The sequence below is a fragment of the Piliocolobus tephrosceles genome, chromosome 1 (assembly GCF_002776525.5).
Source record: "Piliocolobus tephrosceles isolate RC106 chromosome 1, ASM277652v3, whole genome shotgun sequence".
In the NCBI taxonomy this organism is placed as follows: domain Eukaryota; kingdom Metazoa; phylum Chordata; class Mammalia; order Primates; family Cercopithecidae; genus Piliocolobus; species Piliocolobus tephrosceles.
In genome coordinates this window covers 13,354,606-13,376,376 of record NC_045434.1, presented here as the reverse complement: position 1 = coordinate 13,376,376, position 21,771 = coordinate 13,354,606, and the positions used below count along the sequence as shown (strand labels likewise).

General features: G+C 38.7%; 1 protein-coding gene across 4 annotated transcripts in view; it reads right to left on the bottom strand.

Annotated features, from left to right (window-relative positions):
* Window positions 1-21,771, bottom strand: part of ARID4B (AT-rich interaction domain 4B) — a 166,550-nt gene that overhangs the window by 22,853 nt on the left and 121,926 nt on the right. For all 4 annotated transcript variants that reach the window (XR_003309615.2, XM_026455103.1, XM_026455104.1 and 1 more), the window contains 2 exons: window positions 8,238-8,322; window positions 5,059-5,257 (listed from right to left, as the gene is read on the bottom strand). Coding sequence is in view for 3 of the 4 variants with exons in the window: in XM_026455103.1 (XP_026310888.1) it covers window positions 5,059-5,257; window positions 8,238-8,322 (284 nt within the window). In the remaining variant the exon portion in view is untranslated. The remainder of the gene's footprint in view (window positions 1-5,058; window positions 5,258-8,237; window positions 8,323-21,771) is intronic.

The window sequence follows — 21,771 nt, the reverse complement described above, 5'->3', positions numbered from 1 at the left end:
GGAAGATCGCTTGAGTTCAGAAGTTTGAGACCAGCCTGGGCAATACAGTGACACCTCATCTCAAAAATAATTATTATTTTTTAAAATAATAATAATGAATAAAAAATAAAAAGGGAGAGAACAGTAAAATGCAGGAGAGGAAATAATCAAGAAAATCATTCAAAAAAAACTGACTAGAACAGAAAGACAGAAGTTGCTAGAATGAAAGAGTCTAGCAAGTAGACATCACAGGGGATGAAAATATATCCACACAGGCTAAAAAAGGAGAACAGCCCAGTGTGCTATGGATATATCTGTTCTCTTGCTTTGGCCTTGTGTAGATATATTTCAGAGTGAAATTTTTGGACATGAAAAACAAAAGATTCAAGATTCCTAGCAGGGCATGGTGGCTCATGCCAGTAATCCTGGCACTTTGGGAGGCTGAGGTGAGCTGATCACTTGAGGTCAGCAGTTCAAGACCAGCCTGGCGAAAATGGTGAAACTCTATCTCTACTAAAAATACGAAAATTACCCAGGTGTGCTGGCAGGCCCCTGCAATCCCACCTACTAGGGAGGCTGAGGCAGGAGAATCACTAGAACCCAGGAGGCAGAGGTTGCAGTACGCCGAAATTGTGCCACTACACTCCAGCTTGGGCGACAGAGTGAGACTCCATCTCAAAAAAAGAAAAAAAAAGATTCCAGAGAGGGAAAAGCAAAAAATAAAGAATAAAACAAGTCACACACAAAGAATCAGGAGTTGGAAGAGCTCTGGACTTCACAAAAGCAACACTGGAAGCAAAAAAAAACAATTCAACACTGCCAATAAAATACTGAAGGAAAAACTTCTAATCCAGTCAAACTATGAATAGAATAAAGATATTTGCAAAACTGAATACAAATATTTAAATGCAGCCAATCTCTAAAAATTCCTTCTCATGCACTTGTTCTTAAGAAGCTACTACAGAATGTGCTTCACCAAAATGAAAGTATAGGGGTGGGCAGGAACGTGAGATGCCAAAAACAAAGAAATCCAAGAACTACATTAAAGGAGATCCCTAGAATGAGATCTCCCTAGGAAAACAGCTGTGCAACAGACATAGAGGGAAGCCAGTCCAGACTAGAGCAGTGCTATTTCCAAAGAAAGTCATACTGCAGGCTATTATCATTAAGCTACCTGCTGCCACTGTGTAGTCTTTGAATGCCTGAGTGAACCAGACTGGATTTTAAAATCTATATTTATCTTGTTTATAAAATTTATATTTATCTTGTTTCAATGAAATTCCAGCTCTCCCTTCCATGTCTTATGTGCCACCACCTAGATCAGCTAATGACATCACTTTATCCAGCAGAAACATTCTGACCTACTTGTGAAAAACAGGGGTAAATCACCATAAGCCCAGAATGAGAACATACAGAGTAGCCTGCTACTACGACTGAGCACACTCCCACATAACATCCACTGTGAATGTGTCAGATATTCTTTTTTTTTTTTTTAAGATGGAGTTTTGCTCTTGCTGCCCAGGCTGGAGTGCAATGGTGTGATCTTGACTCACTGCAACCTCTGCCTTCCAGGTTCAAGCGATTTTCCTGCCTTAGCCTCCCGAGAAGCTGGGATTACAGGCGCCCACCACCACACCCGGCTAATTTTTTTATTATTATTATTTTTTTTTTGGAGAGAAGGGGTTTCACCATGTTGGCCAGGCTGGTCTCAAACTCCTGACCTCAGGTAATCTGCCCACCTTGGCCCCCAAAAGTGCTGGGATTACAGGCGTGAGCCACCATGCCCCGCCAAATGTGTCAGATATTCTAACTGTAGTGGACCCCTGTGTTTACTAGAACTGGCTTATGACCTGTCCAACTGAATTCTCTAGAGGGGCTTTTGTAAACTCTCAGAGAAAGAAGCTAAATCTGAAATCAGAGTATGGCTTAGAATCTCTATTCAGGTAACATTCTCAGAAAGTCTTCAACTGCGCTTTCTTATAAAACTAGGCTTATGCTTGTTACTCAGTTTTTAAAAAACTAAAAAACAGGCTGGGTGCAGTGGCTCACGCTTGTAATCCTAACACTTTGGAAGGCTGAGGCAGGTGGATTGGATTGCTTGAGTCCAGGAGTTTGAGACAAGCCTGGGCAACATGGTGAAACCCCATCTCTCCAAAAACTACAAAAATTAGCCTGGCATGGTGGCACACACCTGTAGTTCCAGCTACTTAGGAGGCTGAGGAGGAAAGGTTGCTTGGGCCCAGGAGGTCAAGGCTGCAGTGAGTCGTGATAGCACCACTGCAGTCCAGCCTGGGCAACAGAGTGAGACTCTGCCTCAAAAACAAAAACAAAAACAAAACAAAACAAAAAAACCACCCTAAAAAAATGAAGCAAAATAAAAATTACTTAGGAATATAAATACAGATAATTCCATTCTGAAAAAAAGTAAAGCAAGGATTACACAAAAGTCCAGACTATAACTACTTCTGGGAGGAGACATACTACATGTTTAAGTAAATAGTATTTGACAGCTACTGTGGAGACATACTAGTACCCATATTATTACTGTTCTTTAAACTATACATGTATTTTCCATGTACTATTCACATGTAGGATATATTGCAAAATGCAATTTTAAAATATTGCCCTCATTAGTACAGTGGTGAGTAAACAAATAAAAATATAGTACAGCACTTGGTTTATAAAATAATGAGTTAATATAAACACACATCTACAATAAGAAACAAAAACTAGCTTCTATTACATTCAAAGTATGTAAAAATGAAATATCTTTTAAGTTATAAGAAATGTTAAGACATTTTTATGGAGATCCATTCTTTTATCTCATAGATCAGATATGTCCCCTTCCCTGCCAGTCAGATTTAATAAAGTTCCCCTTTAATCCTCATTGCCTTCATTATCTATACTTCATTCTGCCTTATATACTAAGCAAAAATCTCATCATAAAAGAGGTCATGAGCCGGGCGCGGTGGCTCAAGCCTGTAATCCCAGCACTTTGGGAGGCCGAGACGGGCGGATCACGAGGTCAGGAGATCGAGACCATCCTGGCTAACCCGGTGAAACCCCGTCTCTACTAAAAAATACAAAACACTAGCCGGGAGAGGTAGCGGGCGCCTGTAGTCCCAGCTACTCGGGAGGCTGAGGCAGGAGAATGGCGGGAACCCAGGAGGCGGAGCTGGTGGGGGGCGGGGCCCCGCCCCCGCCCTCCAGTCGGGGGGAAGAGCTAGACTCCGTCTCAAAAAAAAAAAAAAAAAGAGGTCACGTCAGGCCAGGCGCGGAGGCTCACGCCTGTAATCCCAGCACTTTGGGAGGCCAAGGCGGGCGGATCACCAGGTCAGGAGATCGAGACCAGTCTGGCTAACACAGTGAAACCCTGTCTCTACTAAAAATACAAAATATTAGTCGGGCGCGGTGGCCTATAGTCCCAGCTACTCAGGAGGCTGAAGCAGGAGAATGGCGTGAACCCGGGAGGCAGAGCTTGCAGTGAGCTGAGATCGCACCACTGCACTCCAGCCTGGGTGACAGAGCGAGATTCTGTCTCAAAAAAGAAAAAAAAAAGGTCATGTCCAGATGCAGTCACTGCTACCTGTAATGCTAGCACTCTGGGGGGCTAAGACAGGCCAACTGCTTGAGCCTAGGAGCTCAAGACGAGCCTGGTCAACAGGGCGAAAGCCCGTCTCTAGAAACAATATAAATATTAGCCGGGCATGGTGGCATGCACCTGCAGCCCTAGCTCCTTGGGAGGCTGAGGTGTGAGGATCTTTAGAGTCTGGGAGGTTAAGGCTGAAGTTAGCTGAGATTGTACCACTGTACTCCAACCTAGGCTAAAGAGTGAGACCCTGTCTCAAAGAAACAGATCATAACAGTCACAATCAGGACAAACAAAGTTTGGTTTTCTTTACAACAACTTGTCAGTATACTTTTATGGTCTGATGTTGTATAACACAAACTATGCTTTACATTGCAACAGAAAGAATGGTACAGAAAAGATTAAAAAACTAAAGTAACAATGCTAAAAGTTGAATACTAAATGTTAACCAAAATTTTATGGTGTGCTTGGATCTACTAGTAACAAAAAATTCGAGGCCTCAATCAATGGCTGACTTTATGTCAAGTACAGGTTGAACATCACAAATTCAAAATCTGAAAAGACTCCAAAATCTCACACTTTTTGAGTGCTGACGTGATTCTCAAAGGTAATACTCATTGCAGCATTTCAGATTTCGAATTTTTGGATTTGGCTTGTGGAATGCAAATATTCCAAAATCAAAAAAAAAATCTGAAATCCAAAACATTTCTGGTCCCAAGAATTTCAGTTGAGAGATATTCAACCTGAGGCCAGGCGCGGTGGCTCAAGCCTGTAATCCCAGCACTTTGGGAGGCTGAGATGGGCAGATCACGAGGTCAGGAGATCGAGACCATCCTGGCTAACACAGTGAAACCCCGTCTCTACTAAAAACTACAAAAAACTAGCCGGGCGAGGTGGCGGCGCCTGTAGTCCCAGCTACTGGGAGGCTGAGGCAGGAGAATGGCGTGAACCCGGGAGGCGGAGCTTGCAGTGAGCTGAGATCCGGCCACAGCACTCCAGCCTGGGTGACAGAGCAAGACTCCGTCTCAGAAAGAAAAAAAGAGATATTCAACCTGTATGCCGGGCATGGTGGCTCACGCCTGTAATCCCAGCACTTTGGGAGGCCAAGGCAGGCGGATCATGAGGTCAGGAGATCAAGATCATCCTGGTTAACACGGTGAAATCCCGTCTCTACAAAAAATTAGCCGGGCGTGGTGGCGGGCATCTGTAGTACCAGCTACTCGGGAGGCTGAGGCAGGAGAATGGCGTGAACCCAGGAGACGGGGCTTGCAGTGAGCCGAGATCGCACCACTGCACTCCAGCCTGGGTGACAGAGCGAGACTCCGTCCCCCCCAAAAAAAAGAGAGAGATTCAACTTGTAATGAGAGAGCAAACAAAATTCTGGTAGAAAAAATAGTAGTTGGTAATGTCACTGAATTACCTTTATAGAATTTGACTCATATAAACTACAATCAAATACCTGCATGCAACAGAACGATTGTTATGTTTACCTTGAAGTCCATTAAGGATCGAAGTAATTTCTATGGATTTAATATGAGCAGTATCAGAGTTTTTGGCATCAGTGAGATCCAGTTTGGATACCATTTCAGGAGATGGATTTGTCTGAAATGGTGGCTTGGACAAGCGCCGAAGTTTACAGTTTTTTGGAGAGTATTTTTCATCTTTGTCTTTTTCTTTGTCTAATTTATTCTAGGTTAAGAAAAAAAAGTATGTCATAATTTATCATAAGGCACTTATTAGAAACAATGTTAATACCGGCTTTTAACTCACTGTTATAGAATATGTTGTTAAATATTTAACATAAAAAGAAAGAATACAAGAAGCCCCTCAAAACAGCCAAAGATTTTTAAAGCTACTTAAGAAAATACTACACAGGATGATCACAAGGTTTTGTATTTATACTTTAATAATAGGACTCAAATTAGCAATCAGATAGGTGATTAGGACTAGCAAACCTACAACTTACTCTTCAGAATTAAAATCACAATATGTTTAAATTAAATACTAACTAAAAAAAGAAACAATTGCAACCTGGTCATTTCAAAATCTCATTATATGTGGGTTAGGAATGACAAAATTCCAAGTACTTTTGTAAAGAAAAGTCAGGGGCAACCTTCCTACCTCAGTGACATATTAATGTTTTGAGAAAAGATGAGAAATTTTCTCAAATTATTTGTTTACAAATAGATGAGCAGAGGCAGATACATTTCCTGGAAACTACTCTTAAAAATTATTTTGATTTATAGGAAAAATAAGTTCTCTGAAGCTTGAGTTAGCAGTAAACACTATAAATTTTGAGTGAGAGTAATTCTCCTAAGGAGGATACATATCTAGTATCATTCCAGATGCAGAGAAGATAAGTTAATTCCTTACATATAATAGATGCCTAAGGGTAGTGGTTCTCCAAGTGTGGTCTCTGGCCCAATTATATTAGCATCTCTTGCGAACTTGTTAGAAATGCAAACTCCTGGCCGGGCGCGGTGGCTCAAGCCTGTAATCCCAGCACTTTGGTGAGATGGGCGGATCACGAGGTCAGGAGATCGAGACCATCCTGGCTAACACAGTGAAACCCCATCTCTACTAAAAATACAAAAAATTAGCTGGGCGAGGTGGCGGGCGCCTGTGGTCCCAGCTACTCGGGAGGCTGAGGCAGGAGAATGGCGTGAAGCCGGGAGGCGGAGCTTGCAGTGAGCTGAGATCCGGCCACTGCACTCCCGCCTGGGCGACGGAGCAAGACTCCGTCTCAAAAAAAAACAAAAACAAAAACAAAACAAAACAAAAAAGAAGAAATGCAAACTCCTTGAAACAACCTCAGATCTACTGAATCACAAATGCCCAGAATGAGGCCAAGCAATCTGAGTTTTAAGTAGTCCTCCAAGTGATTCTGAAATGTGTTCAAGAGTGAGATCCACTGCCTTAGGGATCTGAGATTCATTCTCAGAACACACTGAAAAGGCATATATGTAAAAGTAGACTACCACAGCCAATAAATGATTAGTGTTGTTCCAATTTTCCTGCTATTGCCGGCCTTTTCACCACTTCATAATTTATCCCAAAAGACATAATCTACCATGCATGCTGAAGACAGAAATAGTCTGCCCGAGTTCAAGTTCAAATACGGCTTTCAATGTGTATCAGAGGGCAGCCTCAACAATAGTGGCTCTTAGAGTAAGATGAAATACAGTGATGGGGGGATGTACATTATCAAAATATTACCTAGGAAGCCTTTTCAAAATTCACATGCCTCTTCCCTCATGACCAGGAGTTTTAATATGCAGGAGGAGGGGCCAAGAACTGAAGAGAGGCAAATACCTAGAAAGAACTCCTTAAGTAATCTATTAGTTTTCCCACCACTATCCTCCACCCTATCTTCCCCACCCTTATCCTCCACCTTACAAATGCTACTCTAAAACTTGCTTTGTGTAAAGACTTTGGTATTTTTAGTCCCCCTACCCCCAACAGAACTCTTTCAGTACCTAAAAACAATGCTAAATGCGGCATAATTTTCACACCTTTGTGTAAAGAAGGGAAATGAAAAAGGGGTTGGAGAAGTCTTGAGTTGTAACTACTGGGTTGCTACACTGAAAATTTTAAAACAGAGACCCAATTTTATAGTGAAAAAAGAATGACCCCTGTAGAGGGGAAGCTTTCATTATTTGGGGCCACTAAAGAAACATTTAGCAGAAAAGTAAATATTAAAAGCATCTCACTTTGAATATGAAGACTGAATTTCAAAATAACTATTAAGCACCTCAACAACATGTACTATTCAAAGTATGTAACACCCATTAAGAAGATTTAGAAAATTCTAAAACCTAGTCTAATCTAACTTCTAGGAAAATTTAGTCTTAGAATGAATAATTCTATCATACATAAAAGTGACATTAATTTTCCATATGAGCTCCTAAGTAAATCCCCATGGCATTTGTGTGGTTAACAGGATCCCGTGGGGCTGGGCGCGGCAGCTCACGCCTGTAATCCTGGCATTTTGGGAGGCCGAGGCAGGTGGATCACCTAAGGTCAATAGTTTGAGACCAGCCTGGCCAATATGGTGAAACCCCATCTCTACTAAAAATACAAAAATTAGCCAGGTGTGGTGGTGTGTGTCTATAATCCCAGCTACTCGGGAGGCTGAGGCATGAGAATTGCTTGAACTGGGAGGTGGAGGTTGCAGTGAGCCGAGATTGCACCACTGTACTCCAGCCGGGGCGACAGAGCAAGACTCTGTCTCAAACAAACAAACAAACAAAATCTTGTGAAAATATTCTAAGCCACTAACTATAATCAGATAAAGATGAGAAAAAGGAGTTGCCAGATAGCCTTTTCTTCCTCGGAATGGTTTACAGCTATAATAATAACCTATGTCTTCAAGCCACACTGCCTTATGGCTCCTGGTTGGGAACCAGATGGGAAGGAAATGGCAAAAATGGATAAATAAAATCTGGCTGAGTGTCTTTATATAATGTTGCAACTGAAAAAGTCTCAAAGATCATTCAGTACTGTTTTTAAAATGCTTTCCCTAACCTGACAAAATTAATTATATACAAATCTAGCACTTGAAAAATGTGCTATTTCAATAAAGTGTAACACTAACATGTATTTAATTGAATCATTTGCAGGAAAACTTCTTTTAAAGAGCTAATAGTGTGTAGTAAAACCAAGCACTTACCTTTATTTTCTTCCGATGTTTTATCTTTGGCACATTTTTATCAGCGGGTCTTACTATTTTATCTGCTTTAATCCATTCATCATATCTAAAATAAAAGGAAATTAATATAAATATGTACAATATACACCACAGAAATAACCTATGCCATATTAAAGAGAAATTCATAGAATCATGACATTTTAGAAGGGAAAGAACCTTGGAAATCATCTCAGCTTCCTGGTTTGAAGAGCAAGCTACCAAGGCACAAAGAGAAGATGTAATAACTTGCCCATGGACATAAAGTTAGCTACTGGCAGAGCCAAGACTAGAGAGCGTGATCTCATGATTCCTCAACTAGCACTGCTTACTCAGCTACAACAAAGAGAAACTGAATCTCTACAGTAAGTATTAAGATAAATCACAGTATTTTCTACATTTTGTTTTGTTTTGTTCTTAAGCAGCAGGTAGGCAATTTTTCTCTACACACATCAGAAAGCTAAGGTAATAGCTTCAGTTTTAAATGGCATTGTGTAATAGAAAAGCACTGTATTATGGCCGGGAGCAGTAGTTCATGCCTGTAATCCCAGCACTTTTGGGAGTCCGAGGCGGGCAGATCATGAAGTCAGGAGATTGAGACCATCCTGGCTAACATGGTAAAATCCCGTCTCTACTAAAAATACAAAAAATTAGCCAAGCGTGGTGGTGGGCACCTGTAGTCCCAGCTACTCGGGAGGCTGAGGCAGGAGAATCGCGTGAACCCCGGAGGTGGAACTTGCAGTGAGCAGAGATCATGCCACTGCACTCCAGCCTGAGGGACAGAGCGAGACTCCATCTCAAAAAAAAAAAAAAAAAGCACCGCATTGTAACGTATAGATAATGCAAAATCAACTAGAAAAAAAAAAATGCTTGCTCATAAAATACTACAAAAACATTACTCTGCAAAGTTTTTCAGTATTGTGAAATGCTTCCTACATGTACAGACAGCTGAGTCAACAGTTGTGATGGCCTCTTGATTCAATGCTGATAGTCTTCGAAATTTCATAGGGTGCAAGTTACTATTAACTGCAATAAAACTTTTTTTATAAAAAAAAAAAAAAAAAAAAAAGAATGACAGTTTCTTCATCCCTCATTCATTCAAGAAGTATGACAGCTAGAAGAAGTAAACATTAAAAATGAATTGACATTCTCTTCTTGTGTTCAAAGTTACACACATTACTCACAGAAAACAGAAAACTCACTGATATTTTTTAACTCCAGAACATGGACACCTGAAAATGAGCTTTTAAATTAAAATGTCCTCATTGTTAGAGGTATTAAAAGGAAGTAACAAAGTCCCCAAATCAAGAAGTAAACTGACTAATAAATTATATTCTTACTCTAGCACAGGCCTGGAAAGTATCTGTAGCAAACTCCTGGGCGGTTATTCCGCTGGTACAAACTACTGGCTTGTAGCCAGTAAAAGCCAGAAAAGCTGAGGATTCATCCCCATGCAAGGGGTTCTGTTTATATGCTGGAAGATGCTGAGGGCCGTAATAAGAATAAGAGGGAATGGAATGAGCTTTAGGACAGACTTAATGTAATTCCTGCTTATTAGTTATGTGGTCCTGATCAACTCATTCTCAGTCCAAGGCTTACTTTACTTCTGTATAAAATAAGACTACAATTTAAAAATAAAATAAAAAATAATGCTACGTACCATATATGGGTTTTTTTGATAGAAATATATGGTAAATACAGGTGTAAGTACAAATATATGATAAGTACATTGAAAAGCTTTAAAGCAAGTGTTCTTCTACTAAACACACTCCTTTTGGTACTTACACCTGGCACCGTAGCATCCATCTATATATTTGCAGCAGTACTTCTACCTTTCCTATTAATACCAAGAATTGTATAACGCTTAGGAAAGCAATTTACTTCCTTCCAAAATTGGGGGCATGGTGGGAAACGAAAACACCTCCACCCTCTGCAAATTTCAATATGAACTCCTAGAAGTTGCTCTATTCGAATAACTATGGAAAGAAGTCAAGATAGCAACTTTGTTTTTAAAAGAAAACAAAACAAGCTTTCTAATTTTTTATGAGAGAAACTGAAGTCAGTTCATGATGGCTGCACATAACATTAATGTGGGCTAAACAAAGTTATAATCATGTTTTACCTTTGTTAACCAAAGGCTATCTGTTCTGTAGCTAGTTTTATACCAGACATTTTTTACTATCAATAAAAAACTGACTCAATTCAACCTGGATTTTGTTATCAATTATATTTTGAAGTAGGGTAAAATAGTTTTCAATTTAAGAATACATACATGATATTGTACATTTGTATATTTTACCTGCAACACCCAACACATCAAACAAGGAAAAACAGTTACTGCCTCATGGGTAAGGCATTACACCGTGATAAAGGAAGATTCCTTTATTACTCAGAGATAATGTATGTTCTTTAAATTCTCTTAAGAACAAGGTGGCAAGAACATATACATAAATAATAAAATGATGGATGCTTGGAATGGTACAGGCTGGGGCCCACTGCCTAAGCTCCATAAATCCTACATAGTAATGATGTTTTCTTCTACTCAATTATAAAAAAAGGATGGTACAAGAGGACTGGATGTCAGAAAATGTTGAGTAGTGACTTTAGGTGTCAAATGTGTGTTGGAGCAGGCAGGACACACACAAGAAAATAAATTATTAAATTAGATGAAACAAACTACATACATAGTTCTAATAAAGAGTATGGCCTTACTATTCTGGAAAAATTTTGTTTTAAAATTCTCATGGGGCTGGGCACAGTGGCTCACGCCTGTAATCCCAACACTTTGGAAGGCTGAGGTGGGCAGATCACCTGAGGTCAGGAGTTCGAGACCAGCCTGGCCAACATGGTGAAACCCCGTCTCTACAAAAACACAAAAATTAGCCAGGCATGATGGCGCACTCCTGTAATCCTAACTACTCAGGAAGCTGAGGCTGGATAATTGCTTGAACCTGGGAGGTGGGGGTTGCAGTAAGCTGAGATCGTGCCATTGCACTCCAGCCTGGGTAAGAGAGCAAGACTCAATCTCAAGAAACAAAACCAAAAAATTCTCATGGAATATTCTGTAGAGTTTTAAGAAATTCCTTGAAAACTTACTATAGAGTAATAATGTAATCTAACAGCAAACATAATGTATAATATATTTATAGATCTAACTTACAGATATGTAAGTATTAGCTAATATTATGACTCTTCTGTTATTTGACTTCTTTCTATTCTACTTTCTCAGTGCTTTTATTTGTTTATTCAGGTATTCCCTTGTTTAGACAGTAAGCTTTTGCATTTTTTTAACCTGGCCAGTTATGCTTTTTGTATAAAATACAGTTACACAGTATTGTTACTGTCATCAAAACTAGTAAGTTTTAGAACTAGAGTATATCTTAAAAATTTATCAGGGACTTCATTTCACAAGTTAAGAAATTCCAACAATGAAAGTGAATTAGAGTGCTTGCCAAAAAGCACTCCTGTGGAGAATTAGAGAAGTCAGAAGGAAATGGACTGCCCTTTAAAAGAATCTAACGCGAAAATAACGGTAGGGGGCATTCCAGGCCCTATTCAGACTAAGCTTCATGAAGAGTGAGAAACCAGTGACATAAAGAGGAAGAAAAGGTGAAAATAACATGTGAGAATTTTGGTTGAGGAAGCTTTTTCAAATTACAAATGTCCTTACCAAATACAAGCTGAGACTACTGACACAAACATATTGGCAGACAAGAATTTCAAAACCTAGTGAGATTTTAAATAGCACTTTAGTTGTCTGACAGATCTTACAAGAAATACAAAGATGGTCAAAAGATTAAATAACTATAACAGATCATTGTTTTTAAAAATAAGAAATGTTCCTTCTGTATATGTAATTACCCATTAGATATTACCCAAGCGTTCCTTCCATTTTCTCTACAGGATGTTTTCAAAGAATAGGGAAAAACACACACACACACACATACACATACACACAAATTCATGTGGGGAGGCCAGGCATGGCGGCTCACACCTGTAATTCCAGAACTATGGGAGGCCCAGACAGGCAGATCACCTGAGGCCAGGAGTTCGAGACCAGCCTGGCCAACGTGGTGAAACTTCATCTGTAACAAAAAGATAAAAATTAGGCCGGGTGCAGTGGCTCATGCCTGTAATCCCAGCATTTTGGGAGGCTGAGGCAGGCAGATCATGAGGCCAGGAGTTCAAGACCAGCCTGGCCAACATGGTGAAACCGTATCTCTACTAAAAATACAAAAATCAGCCAGCCGTGGTAGCGGGCACCTGTAGTCCCAGCTACTTGGGACACTGAGGCAGGAGAATAGCTCGAATCCGAGAGGCAGAGGTTGCAGTGAGCTGATATCGCGTGCGCTATGGCACTCTAGCCTGGGTGACAGAGCAAGACTCATCTCAAAAAATAAAAAAAAAATTCATGTGGGGAAAAACTCTACATGAAAACCCCACATTTCCTACAGACATTACAATTATTTAAGAAAGAACTAAACTGGCATAATTACTGGTGCCAATTAATTTAAGAAAGTAATATTAGTGTGTAAGATTTCTCATTCCTTACCAAGGAAGCACAGGCTTGAAAGAAGAAAGCTTACTTCAGAACTACAACAAAAAGTTACAGTTAATCCTTTCTTCTTTATAAATTTAGACTTTTAAAAATACAGTATATGTAGTATATATCAAAAAGAGACAACACCAAATTTACCTTAGACATAATAGATAATAGTCAATGCAGATAGAAAATAGGAAATTTTAGCTCAAGTTCACATATCCTGAATTTCATAAAAAATTAAAATAGGCCAGACCCAGTGGCTTATGCCTGTAATCCTAGCACTTTGGGAGGCCGAGGAGGGCAGATCACAAGATCAGGAGTTCAAGACCAGACTGGCCAACATAGTGAAACCCCATCTCTAAGAAAAATACAAAAAAAAAAAAGCCGGATGTGGTGGCAGGCACCTGTAGTCCCAGCTACTTGGGAGGCTGAGGCAGGAGAATCACTTGAACCTGGGAGGCAGAGGTGGCAGTGAGCCAAGATCACACCACTGCACTCCAGCCTGGGCAACACAGCAAGGCTCAATCTCAAATAAAACAAAATAAAATAAAATAACTGTAAAGGAAGTGGCAAAGAGTGAAACTGCAGCTAAGATATAGAAGGCCATAAAATATTTCTTAATTTCTCCTTGGGGTACCATGTCAAGTAAGATATCTACTCATCCCTGAAAGTACATTCTTAAGGAATATGAGAATCTTTTTTTTTCTTCTTCTTCTTCATATAGAGTCTCCGTTGCCCAGGCTGGAGTGCAGTAGTGCCATCCTGGCTCACTGCAGCCTTGACCTACCAGTATCAATTGTCCCACTTCAGACTCCTGAATAGTTGGGACTCCAGGCATGCACCCCCACACCTGGATAATTTTTTTGTATTTTGTAGAAAGAGGGTGTCACTATGTTTCTCAGGCTGGTCTCAAACTCCTGGGCTCTAGTGATTCGCCCACCTTGGCCTCCCAAAGTGCTGGGATTGTAGGTGTGAGCCACCGTGTCTGGCAGAAGACAATAATCTTAGTAAGTAAGTTAAATACAAACCTTTTGGTTTGAAAATGCTTCCAGACCAGCCTGGCCAACATGGCAAAACCCCACCTCTACTAAAAATACAAAAATCAGCTGGGCATGGTGGCGCATGCCTGTAATCCCAGCTCCTCGGGAGGCTGAGGCAGGAAATCACTAGAATCCAGAAGGCAGAGGTTGCAGTGAGCCAAGATTGCACTACTGCACTACGGCCTGGGCAACAGGGCGAGACACTGTCCCAAAAACATACGCAAAATAAAATAAAAAACATTGTCTAGCAATTTTAGATTCAAGCAATGCAGTTTTCTGAAAATGAGAAAATTGAGGTAGACCGGGTTGTATTTTATATATATACATAATATACACATATATATACAGTCCAGGATAGTTTATCTATCCTGGCTTTAACTGGTCTTAACCTTTAGGAATTACGATTACAAGATCATAATTGGCCTTTTCACAACAGGAAATAAATTAATTTTGCAGGGCACAAGGGAAAGAGCATTACTAAAAGCTTCCATTTAAAAAGAAATACTGAGGCCGGGCGCGGTGGCTCAAGCCTGTAATCCCAGCACTTTGGGAGGCCGAGACGGGCGGATCACGAGGTCAGGAGATCGAGACCATCCTGGCTAACACGGTGAAACCCTGTCTCTACTAAAAAATACAAAAAACTAGCCGGGCGATGTGGCGGGTGCCTGTAGTCCCAGCTACTCGGGAGGCTGAGGCAGGAGAATGGCGTAAACCTGGGAGGTGGAGCTTGCAGTGAGCTGAGATCCGGCCACTGCACTCCAGCCTGGGCGGCAGAGCGAGACTCTGTCTCAAAAACAAAAAACAAAACAAAAAAAAGAAATACTGAAACAAACAACAAGTATTGAAACAAATATTTTTTAAAAATACTGAGTTAGAAAATTAAGACAGTGATTAGCCTATACTTTTTCAATTCAGTTATCAATACAGTCAATATAATTAATTCTACAGATGGAATCTAAACAAGTATCTCATTGAATATTTATCTAAAGTACTAAGGAAAATATTTCCAAGGTATATATATGACTTGTCTGAGAGTATTTCATTGAGATCACTTAACATTCAACTAACAAAACAAACATAAAAGAACATATGCATGATGAACTCATTTAACTTCTGAAGATCTAATATGTTCCCTGACCTACATAAAATGAAGTAGAATGAAATTTTTATTTTTATTTTTATTTTTTTCTTGAGATGGAGTCTTGCTCTGTCACCCTGGCTGGAGTGCAATGGTGCGATCTCAGCTCACTGCAACCTCCGCCTCTCAGGTTCAAGTGATTCTCCTGCCTCAGCCTCCCGAGCAGCTGGGATTACAGGTGTGTGCCACCACATCTGGCTAATTTTTGTATTTTTAGTAGACACTGGGTTTTGCCATGTTGGCCAGGCGGGTCTTGAACTCCTGACCTTAGGTGACCTGCCCCCCTCCTCAGCCTCTTAAAGTGCTGTGATTACAGGCATGAGCCACCATGCCTGGCCGTAGAATGAAAAATTATATGAGACTCCAAGACTGTAAGTACACATGTGGACGTATTCATCTGACAAACACCTCTTAGGTACCTATTATGTAATAACAGAGTCTGCACTAGGCACTGGGTACTCAGCAATGAATCAACAAACAGCTCGTCTGCGAGGAGCTTACAATTCAACAAAAGAAGACAACACTAAACAGTAATGACAAATTGTGTATACAAACCTGAAACTTTCTGAAAGAAGCCCACCATACAAGTATTTGATTTTTCAAATGTTTAAAAATATTCATACAAAGCTAAAAGATACCATTCAGAGACCATAGCATACTTGCTCTCACCACAGAAAAATACGATTTCTAAAAAGAAAACTTTATGGCTTTTGTATGGATGCACTGGCAAATTATGTAAGAAATCATTCTGTAATAATAAAAACAGAAAAGAACGTTAATCGATCAGATATACTACCAAAATGGTTAATATGCCCACATCAGTTCAGCTTTTGGTTCTTCTTAAACCCAATTTTAAAATAAATATTATCAGCATATAGTTAATATACACCTAAAAAGCACAGTCTTAGAGATTTAAAAATATATAGCATGCAGAATAAAAGTATTTTAAAAATAACTTAAGTAAAATCAAATTAATACTTAAAACCTCACTCTTTGAAATATGTATAGATTATAAGATAAAAATCTAATAACCAATCACGAAGTAAATGTTAAAATCAACTATATTGTTTTCTATAATGAATAGATTCATTTAATAATTGTTGCACCATATGTATTTTATATCTTGCCTCTCTATAATCAAAAAAGTTAATGTATGTCATATAATTAACTTATTTAGTTTTTTTGTTTTGTTTTGTTTTGTTTTAAATTGAGACCGAGTCTCGCTCTGTCACCCAGCCTGGAGTGCAGTGGCAAGATCTCAGCTCACTGCAAGCTCCGCCTCCCGGGTTCACGCCATTCTCCTGCCTCAGCCTCCCGAGCAGCTGGGACTACAGGCAACTGCCACCATGCCCGGCTAAGTTTTTGTACTTTTAGTAGAGACGGGGTTTCATCGTGTTAGCCAGGATGGTCTTGATCTCCCAACTTCATGATCCACCAGCTTTGGCCTCCCAAAGTGCCGGGATTACAGGCATAAGCCACCACACCCGGCCAATTTATTTAGTTTTTAAGAACCTCACATCTAAAGTGGAAATTTGTGCTGTTTTAGTAAGGAAAGGGATTTCCCCTCCTGAATTAAATAAAAGTATGACAAAATAATAGAAAAAAACACCAAGTCAAGATAAAAAGCAGTGTTGTTATTAATTATAAATTTCATAAGCAATTTTATCAATATTTACCTACTGTATGAATTTTATATAATCTCAATTTATATGTATTTTAATCTGAATATCTAAAACAAGACTTATGAAAATAACAACTGATCACAATTAATATTTTTAATAATGTACCTATAATAAAATGGAACAAAAAAGTAGTATATTATTCAAAAATAAAATTCCTGCCAGGTGCAGTGGCTCACACCTGTAATCCTAACATTTTGGGAGGCCGAGGCAGGCGGATTATGAGGTCAGGATTTCAAGACCAGCCTGACCAGCATGGTGAAACCTCATCTCTCCTAAAAAATACAAAAATTAGCTGGGCATGGTGGCACACGCCTGTAGTCCCTGCTACTCGGGAGGCTGAGGCAGGAGAATTACTTGAACCCAGAAGGCAGAGGTTGCAGTGGACCAAGATCGTGCCACTGCACTCTAGCCTGAGCAACAGAACGAGACTCTGCCTCAAAATAAAATTTAAAAAATTAAATTAAATTATATTAAAAAATAAAATAAAATAAAAACAAAATAAAATTCCTAAGTATGATACAAACATTTCATATTCCTACTTCATATAACACTTAAATCTACATCAGAGAGACAGGAATGGTATTCCTCATACTTAAGAATATAACAGCAGAATGATAGAACCATGAATTAAAATTATAGCACAGTCATATTTAAGAGTTGACATAAACAGCTCAACGGAATGGTATAGTAATTATATCAATAGGTTTTCCCAAGCAATATAACTCTATAAAATGAAACTGAAGTATAGGTCTTTAGGCAGAGGTAATATGTAATAATAAGAACACAAATACAGCATTTTACCAAAGCTTACAAAGACAACTGCAAATGGTTAACTGTGGCATTAATTGCATATTATAATGCAGATGCTAAGTTTTTTAAATTCCCCAAAAGTATATTCTGTTAATATTTGATAAATGTATGGAATTAGTTATTTGTGCATACTTAGACAAAAATACCAATGTACCTGCCAATCTACAAAACTACTCAATGAAACAGGTCCAAGTTTAGTAAACACTCTAAGATGAATACACAAAGAAAAATTAAAGCCCATTTGAGTACAACACATAACTGAATGATCATTTTTTTTTCATGAAGGAAATGTTTATGTTCATTTGTACTCAAAAACTATGGTTAACTTTCAAAAGTCACTCTCTTTTAATACAAATTTACAGATAATGGAAACCACTGTCAAATGGTCATTTTATAGGCCTCTGACTTCTGTACTATAGAAACAAGGCAGACAATTTCCTAGGGTACCTTGCTTTCTAACATTACCAGGACAATTATTTCAAAGAAGATGAGTAGAACAACTCTGTACTCTGTTTCAATATTCCCAAATCCAATGGCATACACAACTGAAGTATAGCAGGGATCAGATTACACGGAAGTAAAAGAAAAAAAGAAAAAAAAAATAAAGGACACAAAACATTTTAGAGCAGGAAAGAACAAAGCAATTAAGTTGAAAAGTGACATTAAAAATTTTTTAAGGACAAAAGGAGACTAAGAATAGCTAAAAAGTCACAGAAAAGTATTATTTCCAATCAAATTCATTCCAGTCTCTCAGTCTCGACTTCATTTTGTTTGCTAAGAGATAGGCTCTTTATGCAACCCAAAGAGGTCACATATATTATATACAAATATGAACTCAAATTAGATCAAAGATGTAAACATTACAGCTAAAACTATAAAGTTCTTAGAAGAAAACATACAGGAAGATCTTCAGAACACTGGATTTGGCAATGTTTCTTTGGAAATAACATCAAAAGCAGAGGCAACAAAAGAAACATTTGCAAATCACGTATCTGGTAAGGGAATAACATCCAGAATATATGAAGAATTACAATTCAATGACAACAAAACAACTGACCAATTCAAAAATGGCAAAAACTTGAAGGGACGTTCCTCTAAAGAATATATACAAATGGCTAATAAGTACAAGAAAAATCTTCAACTCTAGTCATTAGGCAAACACAAATCAAAGCACAGTGAGATACTACTTCACACTCTCTAGAATGGCTATAACCTCCAAATTTTTTTAAATAGAGAATAACAAGTGTTGGCAAGGCTGCAGAGAAACTGGAACCCTAACACATTGCTGGTGAGAATATAAAACGGTGTCGTCTCTGTGGAAAAGTCTGACAGTTCCTTAGAAAGTGAAACACAGACTTATATATAAATGAGGTGAGAAGCAGCTCCAGTGAGAGGGTCAAGCCATATCTATCCCAATCCCCTATTATAGGTATCGCTTTAAAAAACCAGTGAGCCAGTGGCTTTTGAATTTTAACTTCTGCTCTACTTCCATCTTGTTGTCGGGAGGTCCAATTTAGATCAACATTCATTTAGTACTTACCATATGCCAAATGAATACTTTTCTAGATGTGGTAAATGATATTAGGAGAATAGATATGAAACAGAAATTTTTTTCATATTTTAAAATTAGGTTCAGTTTTGTAATAATACATAATGTAGTCCTGATGTAGAAAGCTTGAATGATGAAGAAAAAAAGAAAAAGAGGGGGAGGAGAGTTGAAGGGAAAGAATTTACCCGGAGTCCTAGGTGAAAGTTATATTCCCGGAGATCAAATTCCTCTGGCTCAGAAAAATAATTCAGAAAAATTCAGTATCAGAATTGTGACTCAAGTTAGGATTGGAAAAATAGGAACAGAAACAAAAAAAAATGTTAAACGGGTATCAGAAAGAAACAGGGGAACAATTAGAAGGGAGAAAACACACAAAGATGAGGAAAAGACAAAAGATAATTGAGGAGTGGTTTCTCAATTTTGAGAAAGAAAGAAAGAAAAGGAAAATAAACAAGAAAAACGGTTGTAGCTGGAGCAGCTGGAGCCCAAGCAAAGCATATCATGGAAGGAGTGATCAACTGACTGTTATGCCACTGATAAGGCACGTAAGAGGGCAAGAAAAGCAGGAGGAATTTATCTACAAAGGGTCACCAGTGTTCCTGGTAAGAACAGTTGTGGAGACACAATGAACAAAAAGGTTGATGAGAGTGGGTTTACACAGAATAAGGAGAGAAACTGAATAACAAGTGTAGGTAACTTTCAAACAGTTCTGCTGAATGAAAACAGAGCAAAGAAATGTCACAGTAGAACTCAGGCTCCAGAAAAGATTTTCCTTGAGATAGGACAAATAACCACAAATCTGTAAGTAGTGGGAATGACTTAGAACAGAACAAGAAAATGGGCCATGTCTTCAATCAGGCAAGAAGGGATGGTTATGACGACTGGCTTCAGACAGTAGCATGATTGTGTATCTATAGCTAAAGATGAAAACACAGAGAATGTGGCAGCAAATGCAGTTAGATAGGCAGATCTAATGAAGTGTGTAGAAATGTTTTTCTTGTTTCTATCTCTCAGCAGGTGCAAGGCAAGGTCACCAGCTGAAAATGAGGATAGGGAAGAGATGTTGGGGATGTGAAGACATAAGCAGCAGTATGAAATAGTCGTCTAAGAAACTAGGAGAGTGAATGGAAGAAGGACATAAAGAACTAAGGACCCACTTGAGGTTCAGAGTTACGAATTTAAAATAAGAACAGTCATTGTGGTTGCCTGCTTTACTCCAACCAGGATCAGCTACACAGGTGCAGGCAAGGAGCAGGAGGGTTAGATTTAATCAAGGTTCTTGTGGTTTTGTCAGATGAGTACTATAAAGCAAAAGGAGAGAAAAATAAGAGCTGGAGTCAAAAGAAGTGATTATAATAATAAATGCCAGCGAATGTAAGCAATATTAAGGGAAGATTGAGTGCATTAAGTCGGGTGGAGACGTAAAGGGTGGTAGGATCAACAGACTGTCAATCTTGCTGGGGTTAACTGTCATGCCTGGGACTAAGAATTCTCTAATAAGGACCACTTCTTAGTATCTTTGGTGACAAGTACAGTATTTGGCACATAGTGGATATTCAACTTATGTTTGGAAAATAAAGGAATAAAGTGTGAAAAAAGCAACTGAACGATGGCAAAAAGTAGGATTGAACCTATTTATCTGTGAAAGCCTTTTACCAGGTTTTTTCAACCCCTAACTCATTCCCTCCTAAAGAGGATTTAATTTGTTCGGAGAAAATATTTTTAAAATGTAACACATTTTTTATTTCAAATAATATATTTAGCATAATTTAGTTTATTTTCAGTTCTCTATAACTGTTAACACGAACTAGAACCATTGTGGCTTATTTAAGAGTTTTACAACTGAAGTTTTACAGCGTCTCTTTTACTTTTGTGTTCCCATTAACGCAGCTGGTGATCCGCAACATAGAAAAAATTATTCTCTAACTAAATGTGCAACTCTTTGACTACAGAAAGCCAAGTTGGAAATGAGCAGAGAAAATTCAATCAACATTGATATACTATACAAAATATTCATGTATTTTAAATTCCACACCAATTAGTCTAGATTGTTTCACTCAGTTGTTTGTTACTAAACAAGGAAATCCAACACACTCAACCAGTTTACGGCATGTTAATTTCAAGGTGTACCCTTACTTTCAAAAAATCAATCCCATATTTATGACATGACTTAGAAACTTGAGAGTGAAAAGGATCAATTAGATAATTACGTTAAGATTCTCTATAAAATATTAACATCACTAAGAAAAGTTAAACGTAACAGAGAACCTACTATTAAAAACTACTTAAGCAGGACTAAACTTTTTTTAAATGTATGGAGACATTTTTAAAAGACTAAAAGAGAACACACTATAATATTAATGATTTTATCTTTCTTTTTCCTTTTCTTTTTTTTTTGTTTTTGAGACGGAGTTTCATTCTTGGTGCCCGGGCTGGAGTGCAACACCACAATCTTGGCACCGCAACCTCTGCCTCCCAGGTTCAAGCGATTCTCCTGCCTCAGACTCCCGAGTAGCTGGGATTATAGGCATGTGCCTCCATGCCTGGCTAATTTTGTATTTTTTTAGCAGAGACGGGGTTTCTCCATGTTAGTCAGGCTGGTCTCGAACTCCCGATCTCAGGTGATCCGCCCACCTTGGCTTCCCAAAGCGCTGGGATTATAGGTGGGAGCCACCACGCCCGGCCAGCAATAATTTTATCTTTCTACCTTTAAGTATTTTTCTCATTTTTCTTTTTTTTTTTTTTTTTTTTTTTTTT